An 18,524-nucleotide genomic window follows, 5' to 3' on the forward strand; every position below is an offset into this window, starting at 1 on the left:
AAAAGCATTAGCGCTCACCTTGTCTGAAGTTGGTGCACAAGATCACATTTTGGAGTCATTTAATGTTCTTTTTGTTTTTTTTCTGTGGGTTTTTTACATTTGAAAACAAACCTCAGTTGTTTAGAAGAAATGCTGTATCGCGGTTTAGCTGTGAAGCTCCAGAAATGTTCTGTGAACTTCAAAACTCCACCTGACTTTCCATCAGCATGGGGGTGAGGTGATGATGGGTGAAGTGTTCCTTTAAAACTGCCGTATTTCAAAGACGTCATCAAAAAATGTTATCCCTGACAACGTAATGTAATCTAATCTATGTACACTTTTTTTTTTTCAAACGTAATCCGAGCTGATTATAGTTACTCTGATTACATAATGCCATCTGCCACTACCCAAACCAGCTCAGATCATACTCTGGCTCCAGTGTGTCTGTTACTTATGTCATCATGTTGATGGTTTTCATGAGTGATTCATTCCTCTTTGTAAAGTCACATCAGTGAGTGACTCCCCTGGGTTGAAAGTGTAGGTAACCACAAGTTTATCTAAAGAAAGGGTTTCCCTGGGTTTGCTCAAACATGAGTACTGCTGAAGGAATGCCCTAATTGACGTGGATGCATTCATCCACCCGAGGGTGGGGGAGCCAAGTGGAAGTGTATGATTGCATGTTTGAATGAGGGGATCGGCGTTGTTGCAATGGAGAGTGTGTGTGTTTGAAGTTGTAATTATTTGGGGGAGTGCTTTCACCACCATTTTCTCTCCTGCCGAAACCAGTTGCAACTTCAGAACTGTGTGTGAGATAATACATTTTTATTGCCTGGATGTACTTTGTCTTGTGACATAACGTCCAGAGGTGATTATTAACAGTTGTTCTTGTCCCAGTGTCAAGAACACACAGCTCCTATCTAGATCACATCAAGTTCAATTCAGTGAAGTCCATAAATTAAGGTAAATGTCAATTTAGCCACATTTTATTGACAAGATGTTAATGATTGAATAAAGTTTGTCTTCAGAGTAGTGTTAAAACAAATGGCCATGATGGACATTTACAGCCCTTTATTCTCTTCATCACCAGGCTTCTTCTTGTGCTCTGGATGTGTCGTCTCGAAGTGTTATCTCAACTTGTTCAGCTTAATACTGTCTAATAAGATAATAATATTTAGAAGCTAATATTTTGAGTCACAGAACACACTGTGGTATCTCTTTATTACCCACTGTTGTACTGGTAAAGTCGAGGTTGAGATATGCCTCATCATATTTTCTGGTCTTTGTTTTTTACTGTCTGGTGGCCTTTCTTCGTCCCACCCTGTAATAACTCCAGGTCCCATCCCCCACTTTGGGAACCATTGGATCAAATTAATCGCCAAATATCTGTCTGTCTGTCATGTGTGTTGTTAATGAGATAGAGTTCCAACTGTTTAATATGCAGTTACGAAACTTTACTAGTGTGTAGCTGAGATAAAAATAAAGCATGAGTTTGAGAATAGGTATGGACCAACCCATTACTACTTACTACTCGTGAAGTTATGCAGTACTGCCTACTGAGTAGTCATGGGTTGGAAAGGGAACATGTTGATGGGCGTTGCAGCTTGTGTGAAGATGTGTGATCCCATTACAAGATGGTCTCTAGTGCGTTTAAGAAAAAAGGTCAAAGTGTTTTGATTCCAGCTTTTAAATATGAATATTTTCTGGTGTCTGACAGTAAACTGAAAATCTTGTTGATAAAACAGGAAAAAATCTATAAATCAACAACAAATATAATCATTAGTTGGAGCCACGCTCCTGGACGATCATTCTTAGCTCTGCTGCTAATGTTAGCTCATATGGTTGCTTCGACAGCAGCCCCCTACTGCGTGCTCTTAAACAGGTTCCTGACGTGATGAACCTGGAATTTTATCTCATTAAAAGTCCTGAATGTGCAGTGAGAACCGACCATGAACATGCCAATCTTATTGGGTCGCATTCTTCTTCGGCACATGTGGGTGGTTAATTATAGGGCAGAAGAAGGATTCCCTCACTCAGTGTTCCTGTTGGGTTTGCTTGACTACGAGTTGTGTCTAAGGTGTTCCCTCACTGACGTATTGTGCACATGGTAATTGTTTCCAGACTGCGTGTTTTATTGTGATGTCCCAAGAGTGATTTACTGATCAGATTGATATAAAATTCGATGTTAATATTCAGGATCTCCAGAAGATAGATCCTGATATCACTGGTGAACCCCTGACCTTTTTTCAGTATGTAATTTAATCCATCAAACAAACTCTAGGACCTTTAGATTTGTTCAATTATGAAACATACTATTCGGTGCCATCGCTTCCATAAACCTGGCCTGATTCATCAGCTGAGCATGGTTCCTGCGTGACATGTAGGCAGTGGCCTCGGTTATTTTAATGCTGCCTCTGTAATAGCTTAAAGATTAAAGTGAATGTAAAAGGTTGAAGGACCTTTAAAGGTTTACAAGGCAGCTATCAGGCTTCTTATCAGACTGAAAGAATTTCTGTGTCAAGTCAGAACCACAGTCCAAAGATCAAAGTCAAGGTCAGCAAGTATCTGCTACAGCAGCTGAGGGTTTGGGAGGTGGAACAAAGCTGAGGAGAGCTTTTATTTTCTGCCAGCGCGATACTTTTTTCTACCTTTTGTTTGACAGAAATAACCACTGTTTAAACATTTCTTTTGCTCCGACAGCACCAACTGAAAATTATAACACTCCTCGTTCTTAACGCCATTTTAGTTTATTTTTTATTGTCTGTTTGGTTCAGTTGTTAAATAGTGTAAAAAAAAATATTCACTACAGTGTGTATTTAGTCTGACAAGTTCAATTATACACTGCACAAGGTACAAAAAGACCACTCTGAACTTTTCACTGGAAACAACTGGAGAAATATTTCAAACCTTCAGAATAAAAGTAATTTAAAAAAAACTAGTGTTTTGATTCGCAGCTATGGAAGATAGATCTCTGAGATAGACACGAAGCATTTGTCCTCCAGATTTCATCAGAGGGCCACTGCTGCCTTCAAACCTCCTCCTCAGCTCCAACCTCCCACTTCTCATGTCAATGGAAAGACAGAAATAGAAACCACAGAGTACAGCACCATCCAGCTACAGCAGCACTTTGTATGGAAGGAGAAGGATATTAAGAAAGTGTCTTCGTTAGCTGTTCGGTTACTGACCTGAACTCTACAGCTCCTCTGTCTTTTACTAATGAACCTGACAAAGTAAAGGATGAAGCACTGAGTTTGTGTTCCCATGTCACACCACGTGTTACCATGGTTACAGCTATGTATAGGCCTGCTAGTGAGTCCATCACCTATCATCGGTTATCACTGAAGATCACTTATTTTTACATCATATTTTCAATCAAAGAACTTGAAAGCACCATGCAAATTTGACGTGACTGAAACCCAACCTGAATTATTGCCCGAACCCGGCCTGACCCGTCAGGTCCCGACAGAGAGCCGAAGTCATCTCCCTTCCCGTGGACCCCATGGGACCTTATTTCACAAAAAAAAGTATGGTAGTGAACGGAGAGAGATAAATAATTTTTCGATCCTGCTTGAACTGTGCTATGAGTCACACATATGTCTGTCAAGTTAAAAGATCTAGTTTGAACTACTGCTACATCGTCTCATTCAACATGCGTCACCAACACCGACATGGCCGCCAACCTGGCACAGAAAATGTAAGAAAAAGATGAAAATCAGAATAAATCTGCTCATATTGACAACTGCAGTTATGTGAAAGGAGAGCTAATCAGTTGTGTTAGCTGCTAATATACAGGAGCAGCTCTACAATGTTTACTTTACGGGTTTTGGTGAGCGTTCAACAAGACGACGTCACTAATGCAACTGTTGGCTGTGTAGTCTTTATAATTACCTATTTTCACAGTCTTATATTTCATTAGTTTTATGACTTTCTCAAGTTTAAAAACTGTCCTTTAAATTGACAAGCATCATATGTGTGATTCAGGACATTTGTCTCTCTCCACTCACTACCATACAGAGTTTATCTGAAATAAGGTCCCACGGGGCAAACGGGGGTATCCATGCTCTACCTTGAAAGTACTGCTTTGGAAACTACCAATTACTTCACATGGGAAGAAGCTGAGCTACAGCAAAGCTATAGGGAGAAAACCAGTTTGGTTAATGAAAGCTACCAAGAGACAGCTGACCTAGCTCAAGCTACTTTATAAAAACAAACAATGCCACTGAATTGAGCTTAATACAGTGTGCCTACTTGCTAACATGTCATATGTAAAAATATATATATTTATGCATGTTTTGTATTGCATATTATGGGAATGTGCAAGAAATGTCAGCTTTGACCACCATGTCCATCAGAAGGCACCTGCCCGACAGAAACTGAAGTCCAGGTTCTGCAGGTATTATGAGCAGGATCGCTCAGTTAGTTAGGTAACTTCTGAAGTAGCAACAACTCCACTGAACATTTGTTAATAAATAGCAACAATCAATGACTAATTGATGCCTCATACAGTATACCCGAGGAATGAGTTGCCTTCATTGCCGTCAGGATGGCAGATTACGGAGTTGGGGCTGGTCAATGGGGCCTTCAATATCAGTAGAGAAGAAATGTAAAAAATAATGAATGCATTGCATCAAACTATTTCTCATTTTAGTTAGTAAAATATCTCTTTCACAGCTTCTTTTTTTAGTGCACCAAGAGCAAAGTTATATAATTTCCTACTGTCCGTGAAGGCAGCGTCAGTGTTGTGTGGGTGGGAGGAGACGTTCACAGGACGCAGTAAAAACTCCGACACACGCCGCCTCGGTTAATGTTGCGTACAGGTGCGGGGCAGCAGACACCGACAGCCTCCAGACAGCCACCGGACTCCGCTCACTCCTCCTGGTTACTGACTCCGTCCTGTCGCTGGGATTTCACTGTGGATGTCTCCTCCATCCTGGTATCGGACCCCATTCAACAGCGCTGCCATGCCGAGTCTGCGACACTCGTACACGGTGACGGTGCCGGAGGAACCGGCCGCTTTCCCCCTGGACAAACACGAGCTGCAGCGGAAGAGCCCGTCGTTGTCCCGGTCCAAGCTGGTGTCCACGTTCATGGGTCTGATCATCAACCAGGCCAAGGTGAGTCCAGTACCGCTGCTGCTGCTGCTGCTGCACCTCTGACTGCTGTCTCACCTTTACAGAAACACCATGATAGGCTTTTATTATGGTAACTTTATTTATTTATTTTGAGGAAGTATTCAGATCAAAAGTAAAGTAATGCCACAGTGTAGAACTACTCTATTACAAATGAAAGTCCTGCATTTAAAATGTGCAAAATATCAAAGTATAGTCCTTAAAAGTACCATAAGTAAAAGTACTCCTCATGCAAAATGGCTCATTTCAGAATAATATGTTGGAATGTAACTAAGTACATTTACTTAAGTACAGTTTTGAATTATTTGTACTTTACTTGAGGATTTCCAATGTTTTGCTACTTTATACTTCAACTCCACAGCATTGTGCAGGTAAATATTGTACTTTTGACGAGTTTTTTTTTTTTTAATTAACTTTAGTTACTAGTTACTTTGCAGATTACATGCTGCAAGTAGTGCATTTGTGTCAGTAAGCAGAAAAATGCTCAATATTGGATCAGACAATTGGTCAAATATGTAAATATGTAATTTACTTTTACTTGTACTTTTGTTTAAGTACATTTATTGCCAGAAATGTACTTTTAATATTTAAGTACATTAAATACAGGATACTTTAAGACTCTTACTCAAGTACTATTCATGTGGGCGACTCTCACTTTTACTCAAGTAATTTTGCATCAGTAGTATAGTATAGTACAAGTATAGTACTGAAAAGTACTGCAGCCTAAGTAAAAGTACTCATCGTGCAAAATTACTAATTTTAGAATAACGTACTTCATATTACTGGATTTTAATTTGGTGTCTTATTGTCTTAGTGTCACTAATGTTGGGAGAGGTGGAGCTGATTTTAATTACTTTACTGCTGGGTAGTTTAGTCATAAAAGATCATAACTCATTATGTGATTTATTTAAGTACAGTATTTGAGTAAATGTACTCGGTTACATTCCACCACTGACACTCACAGACAATTTAAAGGTTACATGTCATTCAGGGGTCGAAGTAACTAATTACATCTGCTCAAATTACTGTAATCAAGTCGTCCTTTGGGATTGTACTTATTTTAAAACTAGTAGTTTTACTTGTAATTGAGTAATAATTCAGTATCCATATTTGTGTCTTAGGGGGGAATTAATATTTGTTTACCTTAGTTTGTTCAGTGTTTGTGTAAGTTTGGTTTCAGGCCTGCAAATCAAATCATTTTTAAAGTATTTCTACACAAATATCACAGCTAGACTATAAACAATTATTCATATCCACAAGAAATAAGATGGTGATGCTTTTGCAGGATAAAAAAAGACAATCTGTTCTTCAGTGCAGTCACTTAAAGGTCATTACTATCTGAATGAAAACTAGTTGAATTTGTGTTTGAGGCAGATGAGCTTTTGCACCGAGATAAATCACAGTAATCTTTAAAATCACTTCTCAACCATCTTATTCAGTTTTGCCACCGTATGGAAAACCACTGAGAGCTCTGCAGAGGTCCAGGTTTGACCTTTAGGCCCTTATCAGCCTTTAAGTGGAGGTCTGTGAGTACACACAGGATCCCAACACGGCTGCCTGCATAACAATTCAAGTGTGACGCTGGTTGCATAATAGGGAAAGGGCGCCGCTGATAAGGAATGTGTTCGGAGTGTCACCTTATCGTCTGCACAGGACATTTTGTTAGCACGCAGGCCTGCCCACCGCCTGCACATACATGTGGTAGAGCGGTTTTGAAGTCTGTGGGCGAGTAAGCCGGCGACACCTCTAGTCTTTGTCCTTGTTACTACTGTAGAGGATATCATTAGTCTCTCTCAGTGGTGTGCATGCTTCTGTTTACACTGGACATGCTGTCATTGCAACTTTTGAAGCCATGCTCGCAGCTTTAGGCATGGCTGTTGGTCGGTCGGTCGGTCCACCACTTTGATCTGGACTGACATATCTCCATAAAATAATAAATGGATTGCCATGAAATTTGGTAAAGGCACCCACGGTGCCCAGAGGATTCATCCCAATGACTTTGGCGATCCTCTGACTTTTCATTTAGTGCCATCGTCAGGCCTAGATTTCAGTTAAGGGCTTCCCATTATTTTCTCGGTTAATCAGTTAATGGTTTGGTCCAAAAAATGACAAAAAATAGCCAAAAATGTCCATCAAATTCCTTAAAGTAATGTCGTCAACAGCCCTACATCCAAAGATAATCGGTTTACCATCGCATGAGACAAAGACAAGCAGCAACTCCTCATTTTGGGGAATACTTGATACCGGGCGGGGCGGGGATGATGTATTTCTGTAGGCTAACCTGGAAGTTAGCATCTCCCTGGTTCCCTCAACAAAAGCCTCTGATTTTTCAATTGGATTTTGGATTATTAAAGAAAATAAGTGTTTGATACTAACACATTTTGTCCAGCAAGATAATCTTCACCATTGAGCATGGTGATTATGATTATTATTATTATTATTATTATGATTTTCGAAGCGTACATCCAAATGTAAGATGTAAACAGCTAACGCCAGAGCGCCGTCGCAGCCGTAGCCGCTTGTTAGCAGCCGCCTTTCTTAAGACGCTTAAAAAGCTTTTTATTTCACTTGTGGCGTACAAGTGGACACATTTTATGTCTCAGAACGAGACATGAAAATCTCTTAAGCTTGTGTTAACCTCAGACCTTATTTTTAGCATCTAACCGAAAATCCATTGAAAAAACCCATTGATGTTGAAATGCAAAGACGCTAACTCACGTCCAGCTTTTAGGACTCTTCCTGCAGCTCTGTTAGCAAATATAGCATGCTAACACGCTTTACTTAGATCCTAGCGTTTCTATTTTGAATATGTTAGCGTGCTGACGTTAGCATTCAGCTTTAAGTCTGATACTCGAGCTAGCAGGAAGTAGCAATATTTCTACTTCAGTGGGGTATTTTGGGATCTTGCCAGCAGGGATTAATACAGTTTCGAAGGGAGTGGCATAGCATGTGTGTGCAGGAATGTTGCCCTCTCTATCTCGTGTTTTACCAAGAACGCATAGCTGTGTTTAGGACATTACGTTCTCCTCTGCTTCTCTCTGAAGTCCTGCCAACCGGTGGAGCGCGTCCTTGTTCTTGAGATTACCTGAACGCATCACTTCCTCTGTTTTTGGACGGGTCTTTTAAATCACAGGATGCCTGCTGAGCGTGCCGAGCCGCGCTGGTCAGTATTCACAGCAGTGCAGCAGATTGGGACTCGCTCGCGCCATATGGTCACCTTCAAATACTGCAGAGACGAAGAGGAGCACAAAGGGGGAAAATAAAGCCAAGAGGGCTGTCGGTAGCTGATATTGTCACAGGGCTATTTTCAGAGTTATTACAACAGGACGACCATCATGAGGCACTAAACGTGAACGTCCTGATAAGGATGAACCTGTTCATATCTGCAACAACCTACCTGACGAGAGGTGTAAGCACATTCTTATCAACGTGCATTCTTTCTGCTTGGCTCCGTACGACTCATCACACCTCCAATCATGTCTCCAAGTCTGCCCACAGATATAAACTACAGCAGAACAACATGGAGAGCTGGTGGCGTTGCTGCTCAGTTTTGTGTGTGTGTGTGTGTGTGTGTGCGTCCATAATTGTGTTTGTACCCTCATGTGTGCTGTCGTCAGTGCGTTGCTGTCATTTCCACGTGCAGCTCCTCGGCTGTCAGCAGAGGCGTTGATGCGTGGCGGTGCTGACTTGCTCTGAGTCATCGTGTTACTCTGTTACTATGTTCCCTCACTCAGGATGAGCCACAGGTCAATGTGTCACCTGTTAGTATTCAGAGGCTGGAAGAAAAAAGCCACATTATTGGTGTTAAAGGATGGCTGGTAGAAAGTTAGATGGACTTTTTCATAGTTTGTCCAAACCATCTGCTGTTAAATGTCCCCACAGCAGATGAGTGGATTTGGACGACATTTGAGGAAGATGTTGGTTGTTTTTGCATAAGATAAAACATTGGTATCGAAATATTTCATCAGCTGTAGGGCAACAGGAACATTGTTTGTGCAAAAAGCTTGGAATGATTGTTTTTTATTCATCTTTTAATTGAAAACTGGTTCAGTGGAGAAAAGATAAGACTTTCTTCTTGAATTACTCTGAAAAATATTAAACCATTAAACCCAGCACCTTCTCAGGAAACTCCTGGTATGGATTGGGTAGCAGAACCGTGCTCAGTTTTACTCTTTTGCTCTTTTTTCTGTGCCATCGCTACTAAGAAAAATAATTCCAAGCCTTGAGTTTGGCATTACAGTCGACTCCATCTTGTTTTTTTATAAGCCAGAAGTGACCATATTTGGAGTAGAGGGTGGAGCTCTTGATTATAGTTGAGGCCACGCCCTAAATTTACCCTGCTTTATAGTCTATTTTACTCTAAGTGGGACGGTAAATTTACTAAATGAACATCATGCTGTGTTGAAGAAGACTTGGAACTAGATATTGAGACCATCAACTCATCAGGGAACTGTTTTATCTGTTATTGTGAAGCCGTCCCAGTGACATTTATTTTGCTTCAGCCTCAGTGTTTGCACAACTTTTAATCTGTAAATACAGTCTGCTGACAAAAAAGGGATTCTTATGCCAAATCCAGTCAGTCCACACAAGATTAAAACATGTGACTGAGTTGACTCAAAGCATTTCCACACTTCGATAAAAAGCCAGGTTCTTGCGATTGCTCTGGAATGTCTCAGTCGTACATACAGATAGGCGGTGGCTGTCGTAACCCCTGCGTCCGTCTGGCCTGCAGATGATCAACACCGCACCTCCAGATATGTCAGGGACTAAACTAGCTGATCCCCGACTCATGCAGAGATGTGAATCTCGGCGTCGTGTTCTGCAGATTCTCAGTAGAGCTTTTCTCTTCGCTCCGCATCACATGTCCGTGCGTGATGTCACCGTTGTGTGAGCGCAGTGGCTGGCGGGGCTCGTCGGTGCAGCTGGAGGTCAGGACACACTGTGGTATTTCATCAAAGCATGTGGAGCAGTAGCTGATATGAGCGGAGAACAGCGCGGCCGTACCGCCAACAGTGTGACCATCAGATGGTACGCATTGAATGAATGCCACGCAGTCCTCGAGGCTTATGCACACATGAGGAATGTCACAGGGCGTCTGTTGTACAGTAGTTACATCATGCTGAGGCCGTGTGCGAGCTGATCTGATGAGAGGTACAACAGGCTGCACTGACCAGTAAATACTTTCAGCTTGTACTCGCCTCTTTCAGCGTCTTCACATATTAATACACACGAGACAGTAGTTTGGATGAATTTCAGCCTGTATTTATTCATTTCCATTTTAAGTTTGGCCTTCAAATCATGTTAAACCTGAAGTTAAATGACACATTTACAATAGCTAATTGATACATGAATATAAAATGGCAATAATTAAAGTAACTATACGTAGGTGAAACAGAAAACTGTAATTTAGAAATGCAACTAAAATCCCGTCTCTTTCTGTTTGAACAGCACAAGAGTCCTCAAGGCCTGGTGGGGCTGAGGAACCTGGGCAACACGGTAAGCTCCTCTCCTTCACTTTGTGGTCTTGTGTGCACTGTACGCTCCGTCTGGCTCTTTAATTAACTGTGTGATATTTGCTGTTTGCAGTGTTTCATGAACTCAATCCTGCAGTGTCTCAGCAACACTCCCGAGCTGAGAGATTACTGCCTGAGAAACGTCCATCGCACGGACCTCAACAACAACTGCAGGACCAACGCCGCTCTCATGGAAGGTATGACGAGACTCCAAACGTAACGTGACCTGTTTAGCGCCTCGTTATGTTGTTAGGTTGAGTCACTTTATGGTTTAACAGGAGGTCTGACATTGTCAGTTTGTACAGCCGTGACCTGCATCACTGAGTCATCACTGAAACTAAGTCTTTATTCTTAGACGTTCAGATCCTGATAACTAAAAGGCTCACTTTCTCATCAAACTGCACTCAGATCAGATTTTTTTTAACTGAACCTGTCAAACTGCAATCAGCAGCCAGCAGGTCACAAAACACGGAAGAAGTGCTCGCACGAAACGAAAGAGGATTATTTGCGAAGGGTGCGTTCTCACAACAAGTTCTCACAGGTCACTTATTAGAAGAGCGCGTATCTGAATAAAAACATGTGTGTACTCGGGCTGCGATGAATCTGTCGATCTGTTGATTATTTTCTCATTTAATCGATAACTCGTGTGGTGAAAAATGTACATCCAAGATGAGGACCACATAAATAAACCAGAAAAAATTCACATTTAAGAAGCTGGAATCAGAGAATTTAAAAAAAAGATTACTCTCACCGATTAACTGATTATCAAAATAGTTGTTTTAGTTGATTACTAATCAATTAAATGCTGCAGCTCTTCGTTTTTCTAGTTGAATCTTTCCGTTACAAAATATTCTTGACTCAGCGTCCACTTAGTAGCCGTGCCAGAGCTTTCAACAGCACGTCAGGGGGATGACGTCAGTGGATGGAACTGGCTCAGGTGTCATCGCTTGACCCACTTTGAGTGAGTGACAGTACGTCACCGTCGCCCGACGACACCTGAGCCAGTCCCATTGGCTGATTAAGACCTTGAGATGCAGTCGAGGTAAGTCGAGCTGAGATCATTTTATCGCATAATGACCTTCGATTGCCATAAAACTCTGCCCTGGTTGGAGTCCAAGCTGTCTGCTTTTTTTTTAGTCCACATCAAGCTTAAAGCAGAATATTTGTTTTCACACAAATGAGTGTAAGTGTCCCGTGAGTTTAGGCTGGTTGATTTACATTTACATTTCCTACTCGAGGTCAAAACTCTGCATCCCGCGGCGAGTTAAAGAATGCAGATTACTCTCAAAATCCTCTGTTTGTGACTTTTAAAAGGTATATAATCGTCTAAAATGACGACACAGACCGGATCTTTTAAGAGTGTTGCTCACAAATCGCAGGTATGTTGTTTCAGTGATTATGGTTTCATTTTCTGTCTTCATTTCTCTTCCCTTCGCCTACTGCCTCAGAGTTTGCGAAGCTGACTCAGAGCCTGTGGACTTCTGTGAACAACGAGGCCATCAGTCCCTCTGATTTCAGGAGCCAGATCCAGAGATACGCTCCCAAATTCGTGGGCTGCAAGTAAGTCTTCCCTCTCTCCTTCTGCTGTGAGCCTTTTCTACTCAGTCCACTTGAAAAATGATCGCTGATTTCTGGGAAACAAAATAAAGTAAGAATTTCTTCTTTTGTCCCTCTGCAGTCAACAGGACGCCCAGGAGTTTCTGCGCTGCTTATTGGACGGCCTCCACAATGAGGTGAACAGAGTGACGGTCCGCCCGAAGGTGTCGGTCGAGGACTTTGACCACCTCTCGTAAGTCAGCACCCCCCAACAAGTCACTCATAACCTGCTCTGACACCTCGCACATGCCTGCACGCCTGACTGGGCTGAAATCCTTAAAAACTGTGTAATTATTTATAATTAGCCTGTAGTGAATTACCTTCAAGATTTTAGCAGTTAAAGGGACAGTTCAGGTAAGTCCCTCTTACCTTAGAGATATCAGCTGTAGGGATGCCAGCATCCTCTCCAATGTAAGGGAACTAGATGGCAGCTCGTGCTGCTCAAAGCATCAAATAAAGGAACTATTTTCTTTCCGTATCACCGCGTAAAAGGAAGGCTTGCTAACTAACTAAGCATTATCAATGTCTACATCCAGTCAGTCGGTGAGCAGACGCACGCTTCCTTCTGCTCGGTAAGATACGGAAGAAAATAGTTCCTACATGAAACTGCTCACAACACGTGAGGATCAATCTCGAGTAACCGGGTCAGGATTTTCTAGGAAAGCGACATTGTTGTTGAGCTTTTCAGATTGTTTTGGCACTTTAAGCACCACAAGCCGAGTGCCATCCAGCTCGATTACATTACGATCAATATCTCCCAAACTTGGCAACTCACACCAAAACAGTCTAGATGGATATGGCCTTATATTTGCAGATTGGGTTTTCCTTTTGATTTGAATTCAAAGTACTCAGTAAGGTAGACACACAGCGGTTTGACTTGAGCTCTACTGTGTGGTTTCATTCACAGGGATGAAGAAAAGGGCAAGCGGATGTGGAACATGTACCTGGAGAGAGAAGACAGCAAAGTAGTGGGTAAGGGATTGACCTTTAAAGCCTGGAAACTGTCCTTTAAACCACCCTAACACACATATTAAATATAACTCTCTATCTCTTCGCTCCTGCCTTTAGATCTGTTTGTGGGACAGCTGAAAAGCTCTGTGACCTGCACCGTCTGCGGCTTCCGCTCCACCGTGTTTGATCCGTTCTGGGACCTGTCGATACCCGTCGCACAGGTCAGAACAACCCTCGGACATGTTTAGCCAGCCGTATTTTGTTAATTTAGTGATGGCTGCATTATGAAATGAGTCATTGTTTGCCTGCTGTTGTCATATTGTGGTCATAAACAGACGAGCTGGCCCTGCTATGACACGTTGTACTGCATCATGTTTACCATAAATATAATACGCTGCCTGGGTTCACGTCACGGCTGCGTACGTCATGTCCCCTCTGTGTTTACATGTTAAATAAATGCTGGTACAAGTTGTTCAAACTAGATTTCCAGTATCCAGTGATAATAGAGTCCCTGCATGAGAAATGCATCGATATAAAGGAGTTTTGTTCTGATTGCTCTTCATCTGTCTCCGCAGAAGAGCACGGGTGAAGTGACTCTCAAAGACTGCATGAGACTCTTTACAAAAGAGGATGTTTTGGACGGAGAGGAGAGACCGGTGAGAACCTCACACATCACGCCGCAGTCGACACTCCTTTGTAAAGGAGATATATGGATTATTCAGCAGCAGCAGCAGCATCTCACTGCCCTCTCTTTGTTTTTCCTCTCAGACCTGCAACAGATGCAAAGCCAGAAGGAAATGCACCAAAAGATTCAGCATCCAGAAGTTCCCTCAGATCCTCGTGCTTCGTATCCTTTCTCACATCTTGTTGTCATTACAAAAACACCTTGAATCTGATAATCAGAAAAATGCCACTGACGTTTTACCAAAGTAATATTTTTATATATTTGCCTTTACTTTTACTTTAGAGTATGACTAGTAAGAGGTTGTTGTTGACTTAAAGTATAAGCTGTATTTTAATGTGAAGGGTCGTCCAGGTGGTCTAACTACTCTGATACTAACCCAATAAACTGTAAGCAATATGTTTGAAATGGGACATCTTTGCAAGTGAAGTGATGAAGGAGTAAAACTTTCAAATAGATGTACAATTATAAAATGAATGTATTTCCCTCTGAAATGCAGCAGAAGTTAAAATATCCCGAAACACGAATACTCAAAATTGCACTTGAAGCAGCAGAGTGTTGTTATTTTGAACCAGTGTTGCCTCCTTGACTCAGCGTCCCTCTCAGACCTGAAGCGTTTCTCCGACTCCAACAACCGAGCCAGCAAACTCTCCACCTTTGTCAACTTCCCCCTCAAAGAGCTCGACCTCCGGGAGTTCGCCTCAGAGAGCAGCGGTGAGTATCAGCCGAAGAAAGACAAAACAAAACTGTCGCCAGAGGAGAGCACTCTCCGAACTCAGCTGGACCTGATGTTCTGACCGTGTTTGTCTCTCCCTGCAGAGCGTGCTGTGTATAACCTGTACGCAGTGTCCAACCACTCTGGGAACGCTTTGGGAGGCCATTACACGGCCTACTGCAGGAACCAGGCGCTGGGGGAGTGGTACAGCTACAACGACACCAGGTATCATCAGATAAACTCATAATGTTATCAGTTTAATTTTACTGTACGCACCTGTTATCAAATCATTGACCTCATTCTGGCTGTATAAAGGTGTGTCAGCGTGTTGGCGAGCGAGCCGCACTGATTGCGTGAGGGCATGTAGGGACATGTGGTTGGGAGTGGCTGCTGTGTGTTGCAGCTTCTGTGCCTGTATTCAATTAAAGAAATATGTAGATGGTTCAAAATCCCACCTGCGAGCGAGCAAAGAAACACTCCTCTGTGGTATTAATACATGTGTACTGTGTGTTGTGCGCAGGGTGAGCCCCGTGTCCTCCAGCCAAGTTCGCAGCAGCAACGCCTACGTCCTCTTCTACGAACTGGTCCCCTCCCCACACAGCAAATATCAGACGTGTCGGCTTTAGACGCCGCTGCGGAGGAGTGATAAGCTGCTCAGCCTCAGGAGAGGGAGTCTGACACTGCCCGCTGCGAGAGAGCTCCCCCGTGTGGAGAGAGTACTGCCATTACAGACTGTGAATGTGGAGCACAAAGAGAAAGAAGCACCATCTTGACCTCCTCTCAAGGTGGTTTTGAGGGGAAAGGGTGGATGTGAATGCACATTTTGCACTTCAGGATTTCAAGTGGAGCTCTGAAGTTTAACTGACGCTGAGAAAGTACTTATTTAATTGTGACAAAGGTGTGAAAATTCAGCTCAAGGCACAGCTGTGAGTATGAGGAGTTCATCTCATCTTCTTATTTTTCACACCGAAACATTCAAACGCTGTGCCCGGACCTGAATCTGCACCCACTCGAGTGGATTTTTCTTTGTTTTTTGCACTTTGAACATGGACTATTATTACGTGAGGACATTGCAGACACTTGAAAAATGCCTCACGCACGACTGCAAGATGTAATTTATTGTATTTAACATAATGCCGCTAACTGTATATGTCATTAAAACGCAGCCTTATGGGTTCCTCTCACTGATGCGGAGAGGATGTTTTCTGTCAAAAGAAAGCACATTTTATTTTTGTACAGTATTTATGTGCAGCGCAGTGAATGTAACTGTACTGTGGGGGAAGCCAGACGTACCAAAGCAGCTGTGTAAAACTGCATCAACAACACTTCTTCTTCTTCTTCTTCCAGCAATAATGTTGCTGACTTTGCATCTAAGTCAGTTCAGAGTCTATAAATGATTAAAATTCAATGTTGACTTGCACAACCTCGCGTGTTTATTTTCCATTTAACCCTTTTTTAGCCGGATGGTCAGATGGAAGTCGAGGAATAGTTCACGAGGATCAGAGCAGTAATAAAAATATGAAAGGTTTTAGACACTTTGTTCACTTTGACTCTTCAATAGACATCATGTATCACATATATAGATGCAACAATTAATCGATTAGCTGTTAACTACTACATTGTTTGCCTACTATATTTGTAATCGCTTCATCAGTGTATATGTTTAAGGAGAAAAAAAGGCAAAATTTTCTGATTCCAGCTTCTTAAATGTGAAGTTTTTCTTGTTTCTTTCCTTCTTTATTGACAGTAAACTGAATATATTTGGGTTTTGGACAAAACAAGACATTTGAAGACGTTATCTTAACCTTTGGGAAACACTTTTCATTATTTTCGTACACTTTATAGACCAAACAACTAATCAGTTAATCGAGAAGCTAAGCTAACGCAGCCCAAATCATGTACAACAAACAAGAAAAGAGTCCATACATAACTTAAATCAATTAAAGCAGTAATGATTGATTTTGATGCAAACTGAAAGTACATTCAACATGTTATCACCATAAAAAGTTGTTAGCAGGTTTACATATCCAGCAGACACAAAGCAACAATAGTTTTTGTTAAAAGAAGTGTTTCTGATCTCATGATGGACTTTAAATCTATTTTCTCTCTCCTTTTAGCTCTGTTTTGGTCTCAGCCAACTCCTCAAGGAAGTATGTGGCTGTTTGGCAGCTAGATAATACATTATGTTCACTAGCTAGTCGCTATCTTTATCTGTCTGCTGTTAAGTGCTGAGCAGGTGTTGTACAGAGTGAAAAAGCTGTCTGATGTGGCAGGAAATTTGGGGGCCAGAAAAACAAAACGATGAGCTAAAGAGGCTTTTAGCACCCAATATTTGAATAATTTCCTGAAAATGTAATTATATTAGCAGTTAGCCTGATTTAAAATGTAATAAAAACCCAATAATTATAACATTTTCTTAAAAAGTACAAAGAACATTTACATTATTAATAAAAATCTTATTACAACATCAAATATTATTAGTTCCACTCCACAACAGTTAGTAGTTACTTTGCATTATTTGTTTCTGGTTACTTTACTTCATAATCGGTAATCAGATTAAGATGAATACAATAATCAGCCAGGCTCAGTTTATGCATGTGTTTATTTTTACTTTTGCACTTCTGATACTTAAGAAGATTTTATATTTCATATTCATGTCATCACTAAGACTTTTACTCAAGTACTATTTGTGTTGGTGACTTTCACTTTGATCAAAGTAATATTTCAACAGATATCTTTACTTTTACTCAAGTGTGACTTTGGGGTACTTTTTTTACAACCCTGATTCTCTGTGGTTCATTACAACAAGCAAAACCTTTTACAAACACACAGTAATGATACAGTGTCAACATAAAAAATGCTGATTAGTGTGGCTTTAAGTTGCAGCGCTCGTCAGGCTTAATAAGTAAGTCGCACAACATGTAGTAATTCATTAGATAAATAACGTAACAAAGAACTTACAGCTTCATAACGGGATGTAACACAACTGTACAGATTGTGTAATAATATTAAAACCCATGAAACTCTATTGTACAATAAGTGGTTATTCGTGCAGCATTAACAATCAGCAAAAGTTAAAAAAATGTGTCATTTCCTGTGTTAATTACCAGTATTGAATACAGCCAGTTGGTGTGTGTTACGTAACAAGCAGAGGTCGGCAAGTGCACGAAGCCTGCTGTGAGGTTTCAGGCTAAATGAGCAGATTATGGTCAGATTGGATTTATGTCAGAAACACCTCTGACCCACATACAACAAGGCCACCTGACACAGGAACATGTTTCACTCTGCGTCCACAAGAGGGAGCTGTGTGGAGACAGATGAGGTGTGATACTTATTCTGTTCAACAAGAGGGGTGATTTTCAGAAAGATGTGGTCAGAGAGGAGCCTCAGAGAGCAACATCTGGCGACCTGATATCTTTACTGGTTTCATATGTCATCAAACCAATATGTCAGTCTAACCCCCCACCAAAGGTTTACTGTGGACACCACTCCCATCCGAGTAAACTCTTGTCCTTGAGTAACCGAGCTTGTTAACACCAGAGGGAATGGGAATGTGTGTGTGAGTGAGGGTGTGTGTGTGATTGGGTTTCTGAGGCTTAGACAGATGATCTGTTTGTGAGGAGGCCAATTTGTGAGGGGGAACAGATAGAGTTAGCGGAGCAGGGCCGAGTGTTGTTGTGGCTGTAACACTAACTGAGCCTCTCCCACAACAGGGGATGGTTTAGAAAACTCACAGTGAGTGGGACCAGTGCCAGGTTAGCCCGACACAGATACAGAGATATACAGGGCTGACATTTCTCAACGTCCAGGGTTAGATAAGGTTAAATGTGATGAAGTCTGATTGATTTATTGTCAAACTATATCGTAATAATCTCAGAATTTTTGATATAACCAGTAATTATGAGTAAGTTTTCCAATTTCTATGCCTGAAATCTCCCGCTATGAAAGCTGAGTTGAATTTT

The 18,524-nt window shown here is 41.6% G+C and overlaps 1 protein-coding gene across 1 annotated transcript; it reads left to right on the top strand.

Annotated features, from left to right (window-relative positions):
- The first annotated feature begins 4,743 nt into the window (after positions 1-4,743).
- On the top strand, positions 4,744-15,970 carry LOC311269140 (ubiquitin carboxyl-terminal hydrolase 2-like). Its single transcript, XM_084373161.1, has 12 exons — positions 4,744-5,090; positions 10,554-10,601; positions 10,692-10,815; positions 12,067-12,178; positions 12,297-12,407; positions 13,122-13,186; positions 13,283-13,386; positions 13,741-13,821; positions 13,934-14,012; positions 14,454-14,561; positions 14,667-14,787; positions 15,083-15,970. The coding sequence occupies exons 1-12, from the start codon at positions 4,893-4,895 to the stop codon at positions 15,186-15,188; spliced, it is 1,257 nt and encodes a 418-aa protein (XP_084229287.1). The 5' UTR covers positions 4,744-4,892; the 3' UTR covers positions 15,189-15,970.
- Positions 15,971-18,524: the final 2,554 nt, after the last annotated feature.

The sequence above is a fragment of the Pagrus pagrus genome (genome assembly GCF_965226575.1).
Source record: "Pagrus pagrus genome assembly, chromosome: 14".
In the NCBI taxonomy this organism is placed as follows: Eukaryota; Metazoa; Chordata; class Actinopteri; order Spariformes; family Sparidae; genus Pagrus; species Pagrus pagrus.